The 16,253-nt window shown below is 37.5% G+C and overlaps 1 protein-coding gene across 1 annotated transcript in view; it reads right to left on the minus strand.

Moving 5' to 3' along the window:
• Positions 1-14,383, minus strand: part of Xkr9 (XK related 9) — a 25,767-nt gene extending 11,384 nt beyond the window's left edge. The window contains exons 1-2 of the mRNA XM_005361877.2: positions 14,352-14,383; positions 10,676-11,307 (exon numbers count right to left, since the gene is read on the minus strand). Coding sequence (XP_005361934.1) covers positions 10,676-10,947 — 272 coding nt within the window. The 5' untranslated portion in view covers positions 10,948-11,307; positions 14,352-14,383. The remainder of the gene's footprint in view (positions 1-10,675; positions 11,308-14,351) is intronic.
• Between the last annotated feature and the right edge of the window lie 1,870 nt (positions 14,384-16,253).

Consider the following 16,253-nt stretch of genomic DNA (forward strand, 5'->3'; position numbering starts at 1 on the left):
GTAAAATATCTAGGGAATCTGCCTGTAATTTAGCTGTTGCTTTGAAAGAAACCAATGTCTTTGCAACGTATTAGTCACCTTGTAATATTCACACTATGAAAAGAATTACTTGACATACAGCCAACGAGGAAATGTAACTGAAAACAAAGAGGGAGAGCAGCTAAAGGAAGTATCGGCTAAAAGAAATGCAGCTACTCATGACCCTGATCAAACACCACAGAGGAGAACTGTGTCAGGTCTGTGAAGATAAGACGGGTGAAAGGCTGGAAATGTAAAGCAAAGACATGGACCTTGAATAGAGTGTTTAGTTGAACTCTTCTACAAGTAAAATACACAAAATCAAAATTAACTGGATAGAATTAACAGCAAATTTAGCCAAAACCAAGTAGATCATTGAACTAAAGATGGGTGCTATAACTTGAATATTTGTGATTCCAAAAATTCATATATATTTAAAACTAATTTCCATGTAATGTATGGGGGAGAGTGTTTCAGAAATAACTAAATGATGGGATTGATACCCTATTAATAAGACCCCAAATAGTGTCTTAACTTCTTACCAGCTAGCTAGACAACTAGAGGGCAGCTCCTAAGAATGAGAAAACAGGACCTCTGTAGTAGTTTGAATGACAATTGTCCCTATAGCTTCATATCTTTTAAGTGTTTAGGGAGTGGCACTATTTAAAAGGATTAGGTGTGACCTTGTTGGAGGAGTGTCACTGGGGGTGGGCTTTGAAGTTTAAAAACCCAAGCCTGGCCCAGTGGTCCTCCTCCTGCTGCCTGTGGGTCCAGATGTAGAACTCTCAGCTTCTTATCTAACACCATGTCTACCTGTGTGCTGCCATGTTTCCTGCCAAGGTGATAAAAGACCAAATCTCTAAACTGTAAGCCAGCCCCAGATAAATGCTTTCTTTTATAAAAGTTGCTGTGGTCATGGTGTCTCTTCATAGCATTAAAACAAGACAATTTCACTAGATTGTAACCTGCCAGGACCTTAGTCTTAGAATTCACAGCCTCTAGAACTGTAAGTTGTGAATTATTTTTACTTACAAGTCACCTAGTCTGTTACACAGACTGTTTTAAATGTTACAGGAACTTCATCAGACAAAGGTAATGACTCAAGAGAAACCAAATGAAATCAAGTAGGAAAAAAAGGGCAGGGAGGTGAGGACCTATGAGATGAACTTCAAAACACCGTGTAGAATTCAAATTCCAGAAAAAAAGGAGACGAAAACAGGAAAATCAATTTGACAAAATATTGGTAAAAATACATTTCCTCATCATCAAAACAGCAGTTTACAGATCATGAAGTTTAATGAACCCAGACAGAAATAATATAAACAAAGACACACACTCAGGGCCGCATCATTCTTAATTGCTCAGAGTTCAATATATAGAAAAAAGACATCTTATCTTCTACACAAACAACAAAAACATTAGTTGATTTCTCATCAGAAATAAGGTAAGAAAGAGGAACACCATATTAATAATTACAATAAACAGAAATAAAGGTTAAACACTTCATCTTAAAGAGGCTGTCAGATTTGATTTTTTAAAAAAAAAAAAAAAGCAGGGAAGGAAAAATAGCTCAAAGGTTAAAAGCACTGGCAGCTCATTCAGAGGACCAAATTCAATTCTCTGTACCTCCGTGACAACTCACAACAACAATAACTACAGTTCCAGGGGATCCAACACCTTGGTCTGGCCTCTGCAGGAACAGCATGCATGCAGAACGTAGACATAATGTAGGCAAAACATGCATACACATAAATAAAAATAAATAAATCTTTTTTAAAAGATGCAAAGTCATGGGACTAGCAAAATACTTGCACATAAAACACAAATAGTTTCAAAGGAAATAACACAAAAAAAGTTGATCTGCCTATACTGATATCCCAGACAAAACAAGACTAGGTGAGGATTAGTAAGGATAAGGAGGGAATGTTATAATGACATAAGAATCAACTCATCATGATATCATAACACAGGTGGTGGTGGCTCACACCGTTAATCCCAGCACTTGGGAAGCAGAGGAAGGTGGATCTCTGTGAGTTCAATGCCAGCATGGCCTACAGAGCAAGTTCTAGGACAAACAGGGCGTGTTCCACAGAGAAACCCTGTCTCAAAAAATAAATAAATAAATAAATAAATAAATAAATAAATAAATAAAGAGTTGGCACGATAGAATAACACTTCTATATCTGTATGTCATGTTAAATAAGACAAATCATACTTAGAAGCAAGAGGCACATATACCTAATAAATAATTCATGGAAATATTCCTTATCATCCATCTACTAACACAAACACCATTTATTCTTATTCTTTAAGGAAATGGCCCTCCAATTCAGGAAATGCCACATTTTCAATACTTAGCCCAGACAAGCCTGTGGATTTAACAAACTGCTCTACTTTTACCCACTTCTCCCTACTTGTCTCAGGAGTCTTCCACTTCCTAGACTAAGGGATTACAAAAATAGAGATTAACAAATGAAGGAACTTTTGTTACTTGTTTTTCACAAACAGCCACCATAATTCAGTGGTTTTTCTTTCTCTGCTTCATTTAGCTGTTTACACAGACAAACATTGACATCATTTTTTAAAGCTGCATTGTGACTAATCTCCACCCCACTCCTGATCCTACTGCTTGGCCCTCACCCTCCTCCACAACCACCAGACACTGTTATTTGTTTCATGTGGACCGTCTCAAGTTTCTTAGGTATGTAAAGAGACATAAACATAGATGCCTTTCATGACCTTTGTCATTTTACTCAGTATAAAGAATGAAACTGTACCACTTGCAAGAAAATAGATGGAATTGGAGACCATAATGTAAGCAAAAGAAACCAAACTCAAGAAATAAAAGTGTCCTATTTTGTCTAATATAACGAGCCCAAGATAGTATGACATGAAGAAAGAAGGGGTACTAGTCAAGGGGAGAAGAGGGTCAAAGATGACAAGGGTCGAAAGACAAAGGATGTAAAAAGGTGGGGAAGAGACAAATATCACAAGTGTTCTCCCACGCATGGAAAGTCGAAACACAGAAAAGTCATGAAAACAGAAATAAGACTACTTTGATAGGAGAAGATAAGGAAGAGGGATAAGAGGGGTAAAAAAGGGCAAATGAGTGTGAGCAAAGTATAATGATAAACATGTATGAAAATTACTTAATGAAACACAGTATATTGCACGCAAATGAAAAATATTAACATAAAAATAAGCCTCCCAAAGTGCGATCCTTACATCTTTTGACCTAGCATAACTATATAACTCTTATTGGTTCTATATGCCACCATCACATCTTACCTACTGTAGATCTATTCGCATACCAGCACTAACCTCTACTCCTTTCTCTTGCATCTGATAAGAATGTGTACCTCAGAACAGACTGGAATACTGTCTTTTTAGCTTCCCTAAAGCCAAAAAGTTCCTCATTGCACATTTATTCTCTCTCAAACACAGTAAAATACCTATTAAATGAAAATACCATATTAATGAATCTGGAAGTTTCTGGCAATACAGCAATGATTCACCCAAACAGCAATAGCAAAGAGCAAGTAACCTTTGTGCCATTTTCAAATACAGAACCTTTGTACCTTTGCTCATCTGACTTCTTAGTTATAAAAAATGGTTATGTCTGTTTGGATTAAAGAATGACAACATGGTTACAATATCTCTAGACGCATACTCGGTCGGTCCTGTGGCAGCCCTTTGTAGGAGCCCTCCTCCCACCTCATCTCCATCCCCTGGGGACTCCACCTCTCGGGACTGACCCAGGCTGACCCTACCCATTCATCTCTGTTGCTCCAGACTTAACTTTTGCCCTACTGCAGTCTGCCTGCCAGAGCCCCTCCTCCCCATACCTCCATTTCCTGGGAACTCTCTTGGTGTTGACCCAGTCCCTACCCCAAGCTCTCACCTACTGCCCCTCCCATCTCATTTCCTCTGTCATTCATCAACTCGCTGAAGCACTCTCTCCCAAGGCCCAGAAAGCTACCACATTTGCCTAGGATCCAGAGAACAACAACTTAAGATCAGAACACCCAAACAACAATAGCAAGACCAGATAGCAACATGAAGAAACACATCAAACATCATAACCCAAGATCCTAGACCTGAATGCAAAAGCACAGGCATGAATAGCCAAGACAAGATGCCTACACCAGAACAGTAACCTTATTACAACAAGCCTTGAAAGCAGCAATCTAGCTGAAATACAACACAAAATTGCAATTATGAATATGTTCAAGGATCTTAGTGAGAATATGAATAAATCCCTTAATGAAGTCTGTGAAAACACAGACAGTTGAATGAAAGAATGAAATCAATTCAAAACATGAAAGTAGAATTAAACAAAAAAAAATAAAATCACTAAAAGAAAACCAAACTGAAAAAAACAAGTAAATATTTTAGGATTGCAAACAAAAACCCCACAGGTAAACTTACCAACAGTAATGGTTTAAATAAGAATGGCCCCCAGAGGCTCATATATTTGAATGTTTGGCTGGCAGCAGTGGCTTTACTTGAGGGGGATTAGGAGATGTGGCCTCATTGGAGAAAGTGTGCCACTGGGGGTGGGTGTTGGGGTTTCAAAAGTCCAAGCCAGCCCCGGTGCTCTCTCTCTTCCTGCTACCTTTAGATCTAAATGTAGAACTCTCAGTTACCATATCTGCCAAGTGCTGCCAAGTTCCCCACCATGAATAGATAATAGATAAAACCTCTGAAACTGTAAGCAAGTCCCAATTAAATGTGTCCCTTTATAAGAGTTATGATGGTTACGGTGTCTCTTCATAACAATGAAACACTGGCTAAGACACCAACAAAGTACAAGTCGTTGATGAGAAAATCTTGGGTGTTGAAAACAAGTTAGAGGATATTGAGAACTCAGTCAGAACAATGGTAAATCTCAGAAAAATTCAGGTTCAAAACATCCAGGAAATCTGGGACACTATGAAAAGACCAAATCTATAGGGATGGAGTAAAGAGAAGAAATCCATGTCAAAATAAAATATTTTTAACAGAATCATAAAAGAAAATTTCCCCAACCTAAAAAAGGAGGCACCTATTAAGGTCCAAGAAGTATATAAAACACCAAATAAACAGGAACAGAAAAGAAAGTCCCCATGGTATGCAATAATCAAATCACTAAATGGATGAACAACAACGAAAAGCTATTGTTGGGCTCCACGAATCTGGAAATAATCCACCACAAAAGATCAGGTTAGAGCAAGCCAAAAATTTATTTAGAAAAACTTATAGAGAGGCGGTAGGAGTCCTGTCCCTGAGACGAGGGCAGCAGCCGGTTTAAGGGGAAAACACCCACAAAGAGACAGTTCCTGAGTACCATCCAATCCTAATGTAATATGGGATGAGTGCTGGGGATTTTCCACAGTGGTACACTTCCAGTCTGCCAGGCAGCCCACACTACTCTTGGCAAACCACTCGGAAGAGGATTAAATATTTGTGATTTGACCTCATTAGACACCTGTACAATGTGGTTGGGGGTTAGAGCCCAGCCTCAGGAAATTGTGAGTAATAGTTCAGAGTAGAACAAACTAGAACAAAATGGAGTTCTCACTGTTAAATAGAAGCTAATACTGCAAGAGAAAAAGAACAAGTAACATATAAAGGAAGGCCTATTAGAATAACACCCGGCTTCTCAATGGAAACTCTAAAAGCCAGAGGGGACTGTAAAAATGTTCTTCAAATTCTAAGAGACTTTGGATGCCAGCTGAGACTACTATAGCCAGCAAAACTATCACATTTGACAAAGAATGAAAAACATTCCATGATAAAACAAATGTAAGCAATGTCTACCTACCAGTCCAGCTCTACAGACAGCACTAAAAGGAACTTCAGTTGGAGAGGATAAAAACAACCAAGAAGACGACAGAACTGATAAATGTCAGGACAGAATTAAAAACAGGAGAAAACAGTACCATAACAAAAAAATCAGAAATCAATAAACACTATTCATTGATAAATATAAATATTAATGGTATCAATTCCCCAAACAAAAAACACAGATTAACAAATTGGATTAGAAAACAGGATTTATCTTTCTGCTTAATCCAAGAAACACATCTTAACATCAAGAATAGACATCACCTTGAGGTTTAAGGATGGACAAATATATTCCAAGTAAATGGGCCCAAAAAGCAAGCAGGTATAGCCACTGATGTGTTTTTAACAGAAAACATAGACTTCAAATGAAAACTAATCACAAAAGATAGAGAAGAAAACTATATACTCATTAATGGAAAAAAAATCTACCAACAGGATAATGTGATTATAAATATGTGTACACCAAACATGGAGCACCCAAGTGCATAGAAGAAACACTACTACAGCTTAAATTACATATGGACCCTTGTATGCTGATAGTGACAGACTTCTTCTCCCTCCCTCCCCGGTCAGAGTTTTTCTGTGGCTTTGGAGCCTGTCCTGGCACTAGCTCTTGTAGATCAGGTTGGCCTCCAACTCACAGAGATCCTCCTGCCTCTGCCTCCCAAGTGCTGGGAATAAAGGCGTGCGCCACCAGCGCCCGGCAGTGAGAGACTTTCATACCCCACTCTTGCCAACTGAGAGGTCAACAAGACAAAAACTAAACAGAAAAATGCCAGAGATAAGATGACTTCATAAATCAAATAAACCTGACAGATATTACAGGACATTTCACCCAAATACAAAAGAATATAACTTCTTTTCAGTACCTCATGGAACTTTCTTCAAAACTGACCACATAATTGAAGACAAAGCAAGTCTCAGCAGATAAAAGAAACTTGAAATAACATCCTGCATCCTATCTGAGCACTGTGGATTAAAACTGGAAAATTATTGAAAAAATCAAGACAAAAATGAGGATGGAAATAAAATTTTAAAATTGAATTACATTGAAAATATGAAATAACCAAGCATATGGGACACAGTGAAGGCCGTTTTAATAAGCAAGTTCATAGTTGAAAAAAATTAGTGAGGGAAACAACCTAAATGCCCCTTGACCGAAGAATGAATAAGAAAAATGTGGTACGTTTACACAATGGAGTACTACACAGCAGAGAAAAATAATGCCATCTTAAAATTTGCAGGCAAATGAATGGAGCTTGGAACATCATATTGAGTGAGGTAACCCAGACCAACAAAGACAATTATCATATGTACTTACTCATCAGTGGTTTTTAAACATAAAGAAAACTAACCTACAAATTATAACCCCAGAGAACCTAGATAACAATGAGGACTCTAAGAGAGACATACATGAATCTAATCAACATAAAAAGTAGTAAAAGACAAGGTCTCCTGAGTAAATTGGGACCATGGGGACCACGGGAGAGAGTTGAAAAGGAGGAGAGAGGCAGGGAGGGGAGCAGGGAAAATGTATAGCTCAATAAAATCAATTAAAAAAGAAGACTATTTTAAAAATTAGTGAGATATCATATTAGTAGCTTAGTAACACACCTGGAATATCTAGACAACAAGAATAAATAACACCCAAAAATGTAGATGGCAAGAAATATTCAAACTCAGGGAAGAAATCAACTTCAAAAATAAATAAATAAATAAATAAACAAACAAACAATAAAAAGAATCAATAAAATGAAGAGTTGACTCTTTAATAAAATCAATAAGATTGACAAAACCTTAACCAAATTAACTAAAAGATAAAAGAGAAGACCCAAGTTAATAAAATTAGAGGTAAAAATTAGTACATTACAACAGACAAGGAAGAAATTCAGAGATGCATTATGAACATACTTTTAAAATCTCTACTCCACTTTACAAACTGTAAAACCAAAAAGAAATTGGTGAATTTCTTTATATATATATATATATATATATATATATATATATCCCAACAAGGTTAAATCAAGATCAAATAAGCAATTTAAACAGACACATAACCTCTAGTGAAACAGAAGCAGTAATTAAAATTCTCAAAACCCCAAAAGGTCCAAGGTCAGACTGATTCAATGCAGAATTCTATCAGCCCTTCAAAGAATAATTAACTCAAATATTCTTTGATTTATCCTACAAATAAAGAAGCTGAAGAGCTACTTCATAATTCTATTAAGCCACTATTACCCTAATACCAAAATCACTCAAAGTCCTAACCAAAACAATTATAGACCAATATCCCTTGGGCTATAGAAGCAAAGATTCTCAATTTTAAAAGTTTCCAAACTAAATCCAAGAACACATCAAAAAGATTATACACCATGGGTTTCATCCCAGGGATGCAGGGATAGTTTAGCATACCTAAATCAATAAGCACAATCCACTACATAAACAGACTGAAAGGTAAAAATATATCATTCTCGTTAGATGCAGAAAAGGCCTTGACAAAAATCCAACATCCCTCCATGATAAAAGTCCTGAAGAAACTAGAGATGCCAAGGATATACAAGGAGCATAATAAAGACAATTTACAGCAAGCCCGCAGGCAGCATCAATCTAAACAGAGAGAAACACAGAACTTTTCCACTAAAAGCAGGGACAAGACAAGGTGTCCACTCTCTCCTTACCTATGCAATATAGTAACTGAAGTCTTAGCTAGAGCAATAAGACAAGTGGGGGAGATCAAAGGGATACAAATTGGAAAGGAAGAAGTCAAAGTATCTTGATCAGATTATATGATTTTATATATTTCAAAATCTTAAAAGCTCCACCAGGAAATTTCTACAACTGATAAACTTTCAGCAAAGTAGTAGGCTATAGAGTTAACATAGAAAACTCGATAACCTTCCTTTATACAAATGACAAACTGAGAAAGAAAGCAGAGAAGCAGCATAGTTCATAGCCTCAAAAATATATACATCTTGGGATAACGTTAATGAAACAAGTGAAAGACTTGTATAATAAAAAATTTAAGACATTGAAGAAAGAAATTGAATGTATAACAATATAGAAAGACCTCCCATGTTCATAAATTGGTAAGATTAATATTGTGAAAATGACCATTCTACCAAAATCATTCTACAGAATCAACACAATTTCCATCAAAATTACACTACAATTCTCCCCAGAAAGTAAACAATTTTCATCTTTATATGGAAACACACAAAAAAGATAACTAAGACAACCTTAAATAATAAAATAATGTCTGGAGGTATGACAATGCCAGATTTTAAATTGCACTACAGAGTTATAAGTAATAAAACAGCATGGTATTGGGATAAAACCAGACATGCTGATTGATGGACTCAAACTGAAGACCCAAATATAAGTTCATGTACCTACAGATATCTAATTTTTGACAAAGAAACCAAAAAGGCACTCTGAAGGAAAAATGGCATCTTCAACAAATGCTGCTGGTCAAACTGAAGGCAGCTGCATGGAGAAGAATACAAATAAATCCCTATTCATCACCCTGCACAAAACTTAACTGCAAATGGATCTAAGACCTAAACATAAGACCAGATACACTGAATCTGATAGAAAAGAAATTGGGAAATAGGCTTGAACTCATTTGCACAGGGAAGGTCTTTCTGAACAGGATACTGTTAGCACAGGCATAAAGATTAACAACTAATAAATGGGACCTCATGAAGCTAAAAAATCTCTGTATGGCAAATATTAAACACATCGTTTGAGTAAAGGAGATGCTACAGAAAGAGAAAGGGACTTTACAAATTATACATCTGATATAGGGTTAATATCCAAAGTATATAAAGAACTAAAAAACAAACCATGAAGAAAGCAATTTAAAAATGAAGTACAGAACTAAACAGAGAGTCTCAAAAGACAAAACATGAATGGCTAAGAAACACTTAAAGACATGTTCAGTGTTCTTTAGCTATCAAGTGAATGCAAATTAAAAGTATTTTGAGATTTCATTTTTTACCAGTAAGAATGGCCAATATCAATAAAAACAAATGATAGCACAAATAATAAAAACCCAGAGACAGATATCGAGGTTCAATCTGAAGGCCAGAAAAGCAAAGCAGCCAGCCACTAGCTCTTACCTACCTCAGACCGAAAGTGGGCAATCCTGCCTCCATGAATCTTGAGACTGAGTATAATACCTGTCTCCTCCCATTTTATATTCCTCTCCAGTTCTGGGATTAAAGGCATGCACCACCACTGCCTGGCCTCTATGGCTAACTAGTGTGGCTTCTGGAATTGAAGGTGTGTGAAACCATTGCCAGGCCTTGTATGGTTGACAAGTTTGGCTGCTTTACACTGATTTCAGGCAAGTTTTATTTATTAAAATACAAATAATATACCACTATAAGCACATGTTGGCAAGGGTGTGGAGAAAGGGAAACTTTCATCCATTGCTGGTGGGAGAGCTAACTTGTACAACCACAATGGAAAACAGTGTGTCAGTTCCTCAGAAAGTTGGTCATAGATCAATCTAAAGATCCATCTACACCACTCTTAGGCATATACCTAAAGGATGCTTCATCCTACCACAGTCACTTTTGAGCATCTCATTCACACCACTGGTAAATGGGGGGGAGGGGGTGGTCAGCAGCAGAAAGAGGAGGCTCTGCTAATGAATCCAGAAAAGGTCTAAGAGGTCAACTAAGATGTTTGTAAAAACTGATGGTTGAAAGCAAGTAATATATACCTACTTGCAAATAGAGAACCTTGCACATTTGACTATGCAAATTTCAAAAATGGACCTTCTGCTTGGATAAAATAACAGTGCTGGGAATTAAACAGACACACTCACCTTGTAAAAACTCCTCCTTGCAAGCAATGGAGTAGAAGAAAAGAATGCTCATTTTCTTGTCTTGTTTTCTTTAAGTCATCCTTCAACCACGAATAGCTAAAACACTGGACTATGACTGTTCCACAAAGCACAAAGCTTAATGTTAAAACACCAAAAACATAGTGTCCATCATGGAAATACCTAACAGACAGGAGGATGTCTGCAACCAAATCAGCTACATAGATTATGATGCCAAAAACTGACACGGCAAAGTTGCATTTGGTATATTTCATTATGAATGACTAAGGCTCTTGGTTAGCTACTCTTTTTCATATACAAAAATAGGGGGAAATACAAGAATGAATATTAGTTTATCCTGCAGCTTAGCACTGAATTAATTTCTACTCTCTGAGTCTACTTAGAGAAAAGAATATGGAGATAGAGTTCAGGGACATAGTGTTTATCTAACACTTGTGAAGTCCCATATTCAGTCCCTAATACCAAAACCAAATAAGTATTATGAAATTGGAACACTAAAATGAAAGTAAATAATTTTAACTTTCTTTTCAAAAATTCTAATTCATATCCAGTGTGACAAGAAGGCTTCGTGGTATCTTCTCTTCTATCGTGATCTTCATTACAGATGACGCTGTCTAAAACAAAACAAAAACATGTTTCTAAGTCTTAATGATAAAGCCTGGCCCATGATATTTTGATCTTATGTTTCTAAGTAGAGGATATTTGCATGAAATAGACATTTTATAGTTGGAAAGTCAAGTCTCAGAAGTATAGTTACTAGTTGTCATGTCATCTGAAGCTGAAGTACTTATCATTTAAAACTAGGTCTTCTCACAAAAATATTTATTATAAGACCATTTATATTGGCAAAAAAAAATGCAAACTACCTAAATGTCACCCAATTCCAAATCACACTACAGAGCATGGTAGCAAAGACAGCACACTCCTTGCATAAAACACACCTGTATACGAATAGTTCAGACTAGAGGACCCAGAAATAAGCCCACAAGGCCACAGCAGTAAGATTTGAAATTAATAGAATGTAGGAAGAAAAATCAAAGCACAGGCACAGGCAAGGACTTTCCGAAAAGGACTCCAAAGCCTCGGGAAATAAGAGCAAGAATTGGCAAGAATAGGACAGATTCAGACTGAAGCGCATCTTCACAGAGCAGGAAGCACCCCGGAGTGAAGACACACCCGGAGGAACAGGAAAAATCTTTGTATTAGGGGTTAGTACCTAGACTCCATAATAAAAAAACTAGAAAAATTAAACATTAAAACAACAAATTATCTAACTAATGGGCAAATAAATTTAATGATATTCAAAAGAATGAATAAAAGTAGTTAATAAACATATTTAAAATGGTCAACATCCATAGCCATTGTGGACACGATCATCAAGACTACATTAGCAGGGTTAGAGAGATAACTCAACCAACATAGTTAGTATTATGATCCCTACTGTATAACTGTTCTGAATGCAGTCTGATAGCAAGACTTATCTGACTCAAACATTTTTGCTTTGTTTTTCCTAATTGCCAGTAGTTCACCAAGAAAAAAACAAATCCAGGTTTCTGTCCACTCAGATTTGAGAATACTGTTTTCTATGAACTGCAACATTTTAATAATATATATGGGGTTTGCTGCTCTTATAGTAGCAATGGTTTAATTATAGAAAACAAAGATTTTTGAACATTTTTCTACCTTCACTCCCTATCATGTAACTATCAAATTCGTGTCTCTTTGGATTTTGTTGTTTTCTAGTGTTTGATTTTAAAAATTAGTGTTAGAGTTTCACTGAAAACAGCAACAACAAATAGCTATGCAGCTTTAGCTTGGGACCAGGGCAGAAGAACTAAAATGTGACTGAACATATTTCTGCCATTTTGTACTATGTTGCAATGTGGGGTTCTCAGCACTGATCATTATAAAATATCTATCAACCCCCCAAACTTGAAGATGCTCTTTATACTGCAGTGCCGGATAGTCAGCCAAGCTTGAACTCCATATGTAAAAAGAGACCAGCACACCCATCTCATCACTACTACAAATTTTTTCATCTTTAATAAAGGGTAAAATTATATGTCTACTAAAAATTATAGTAAAATAAATTTTCCCTATTATTTACTGTCAGTAAATGTTTGACCTGATATTGATTTTAAGCTGCATAAAACATTTCATAAGTCACAAATGGAGAAACTTAAACTTTGTCTTATTGAGTTGTCCGGCAGGTTAGAAAAGATAACCCATACAGCCCATAGAACTCCCTAGGTAAGCCCTTGGCACACAGGACTCAAGAAATGATGGTTATTATTTGCTGTGTGCCTGATTGTCTGTGTAAGCATCTGTGTTTCCCAACTCTGACTTAAGTTTCTTTAACAAGAACTGAAAAGGTTATTTTCCATGATGTGATCTCAGAGCTTCGAAACACAGAGGAAATATGATAAAAAATTTTAAATGTCAACTGTAATTTTATCTGAGGAACGAATGCCATTTCAGAAGACTGTTTTTTCTTCACCATTCTTTACCATACGCTACAGATTAAACTTTTCCCCTCCAAATTTACATATCGAATCCCCAGTTCCCAAGTATGGCCTGTTAGAAGAGGGGAACTTGAAGGAGAAAACAACGCATCCACTTTGGAGGCTGGTTAGGAGGGCTAGTCTCAGGAGGGCTGGCCTTGCGGCTCAGTGCAGAGAAAACTGGCCTGGCGGAGGCCCAGGGTTTGATCCTCAGCGCCTCACAAAGTGGGTGGAGAGAAATGGAGAGGGACTGGGGAGGAAAGGTCCTGTGAGGATAGAGGTCAGAGCGAGGAGACAGGCACTTCCAGAAACTGCCCCTACCGGCGCCTTCATCTTGGACTTCAGTCTCTGAAAGTATGATTAAGCGAATTGTAATCCAATGAGTCTGCGGCGTCCTATGTGTACCTGAACTCTCTATAAAAACATTTAGTACTCTAAAAGCCCGGAAAGAAAAGAATTACAAAACACACACACCCAAACTAGTGTCTACTGTTTCATAGTATTTCCCATGTATCTGTATTAAATTTAAAAGTCTACAGGACAATCCTAGAGGGAACTGGACTCTCTCCTAGAATTGTACTCTACTTATGAAACAAGAACAAAAATCTTAATTTCATTTTCCAGACTCTCCCAGCAAAACTATAATCAGATGATTTCAGAATATTAAAGGCTGACCAAAATGTCATAGCTGAGCTGAAATGTCACATAGGATGTTTAATGTAAGGAGCTTACGTGGTTATAGACAACGACACCTAAGCTGTCTGTGTATTTTCGATCAGCCCATCGCTAAAGAGAACTCGCCTTGCCTGACATGATTAGGTAAACCCCAACCGGCTTTCGTTAACATTTTACAGGGCAGAGTCATTTCTATGAAACAAAAACTGTATTATTATCAGAACATTTCTTAATAGACTTATTAACATAGCAATGTCCACAATATTGATTCAGTCAGACAGAACAAGATCCCCACAGGAAGCAAGTCTACACGGCAAGCTCATAAACAACGCGGCCATCATAAAGACATCCCACAACTCGCTGGATAATTGTAGTTTTATAACTAGCTTACTGATAGCCCATCTTTCCCTCCACAGTTGACCACTGTCCCAATGCCACCCGAGTAAAAACACCACCACCTACAAAATGTGCCTTCTACTTACGGACTTAATGCTCAGCTGTATGGCTAGCTGGCTGCCAGCCAAAACACATAACCTTTGCCCTAGGACACGATCACTCGGCAATAAAGCAGTTATTTAAAAAAATATTTAAAACGAGGAAAGTTTCACTTAATCAACCAAACTTAATTCATGTAAAACTAGACTTACTGGTGACAAATCTGAAAGCCGTCTTTAATTCAATGGCCCTTCTTCACAATCTTCACCTTAGGGATTTTATTTCTGCACTGAACACCAGGATAACAAGTGTATAATCCTTTTGGTTGGATCGCATACTAAAATGAAACCAAAGTCACCTGTTAGTCACATGTAAAACTCCAAACTGTTGATAAGAATCCCTCACTGAGGAGAAATCATATGTTTCCTGATTTATGTTTAGACTCTAAGCTTTAACATTTTATCGTTTAATTGTTAATAAAATACCATTTGATAGGGGAATATCCTATTCACAACAGCTTCAAAATAAATAACTAAAATTCCTAAGAGCAAACCTAATCAGGGAACTAAAGCTGAATGAACTCTACGGTTGTGGGAGGTCCTTCTGTGTGCTGTGAGTGTGTGCTCCTCCCATTAGCTGACAAGGAACCTGCTTTGGCCTATGGCAGGATAGACCAGATAGGCAGGAAATCTAAAGAGAAGGGGTGGGGGGAGAGAGAGAGAGAGAGAACAGGGTCATGAGAGACGCCATCAAGTAGCCCAAAGAACAGTATGCTAGAACACCCGAGGTAATGCCATTTCATTAGAAATGGGTTAATTTTTAAGTGAGAGCTAGCCAGTAATAGCCGAAGCCGAAATAATATAATATCAATTATATTAATATTAGCCTCTGAGTGATCCATTATTCTATAAGTGGTTGTGGGGACCAGAGGGTGGGAGAGATATAGTCCAGTGGCCCAGGTGAGACAGAGGAAGCTTCCAGCTATTTGCTACAATAAAACACTAGAAGATGGAAAGACTGCTCACGCTCATGGATAGTGATGGTGGGGAGATCGGACGCTTAAAAGAAATCCCACACTAGCTCAGAACTGAGAGATAGTTATTTATTTAGGGGGAAAACTTGCAAATCAGGATTCTCTGTTTGACGGTGGATGGAGATGGGATCCAAAACAATCCGAACAAGCAAAGGGGAATGGGGGGGGGGACTCCGCAAGGGTGTCCAGTTATATAGTGTAAGAGGCCACGCCCCAGTAGACGGGTAATTACTAGCTGTAAACCTTCCTGCAGCAGATAGGTAGAGCTAAATGTGAAAATGGCTATGTTGCCAAAAATGGCCTACAAATTCAATGCACTCCCATCCAAAGCCCAATGGTTTCTCCACAGAATTAGGTAAAAGTCCTAAAATTCCCAGAGCAACACATCATTAAAGTAAAAAAGAGCAATGTTGGAGGTATCATAATATCCAATCTTAAGTTGTGTCACAGAGCCATAACAGTAAACACAGTGTTGTGTGAGCACAAAAGCAGACATGCAGACCAATGACTACAATCGATAACCTAGGATTAAACTCACAGTTGCAGCACAACTTGGAGAAAGACAGTCTCTTCAGTAAACGGTGCTGAGCTGGAAGGGGTGATGCACACCTTTAAGCTCAGCACTTGGGTGGCAGTGGGAGGCAGGTCGTTGAGTTCGAGACCAGTCTGGTTCACAGAGCAAGTTCCAAGACAGCCAGCATTACCCAGAGAAACCCTGTCTCGAAAAAACAAAACAAACAAATAAACAAAAAATGGCAACGAAAAAACTGGGTTTCCACAAGCAAACAGATGAAACTAGATCCATATTTTTCAGTCCACATAAAAATCAATTCAAAGTTGATCAAAACCCTTAATATAAGACTTTAAACCTTTAAATTGCTAGAGGAGATCAGATGTAGGCAGAGGGAAGGATATT

Source organism: Microtus ochrogaster, linkage group LG5, assembly GCF_000317375.1.
Source record: "Microtus ochrogaster isolate Prairie Vole_2 linkage group LG5, MicOch1.0, whole genome shotgun sequence".
NCBI lineage: Eukaryota > Metazoa > Chordata > Mammalia > Rodentia > Cricetidae > Microtus > Microtus ochrogaster.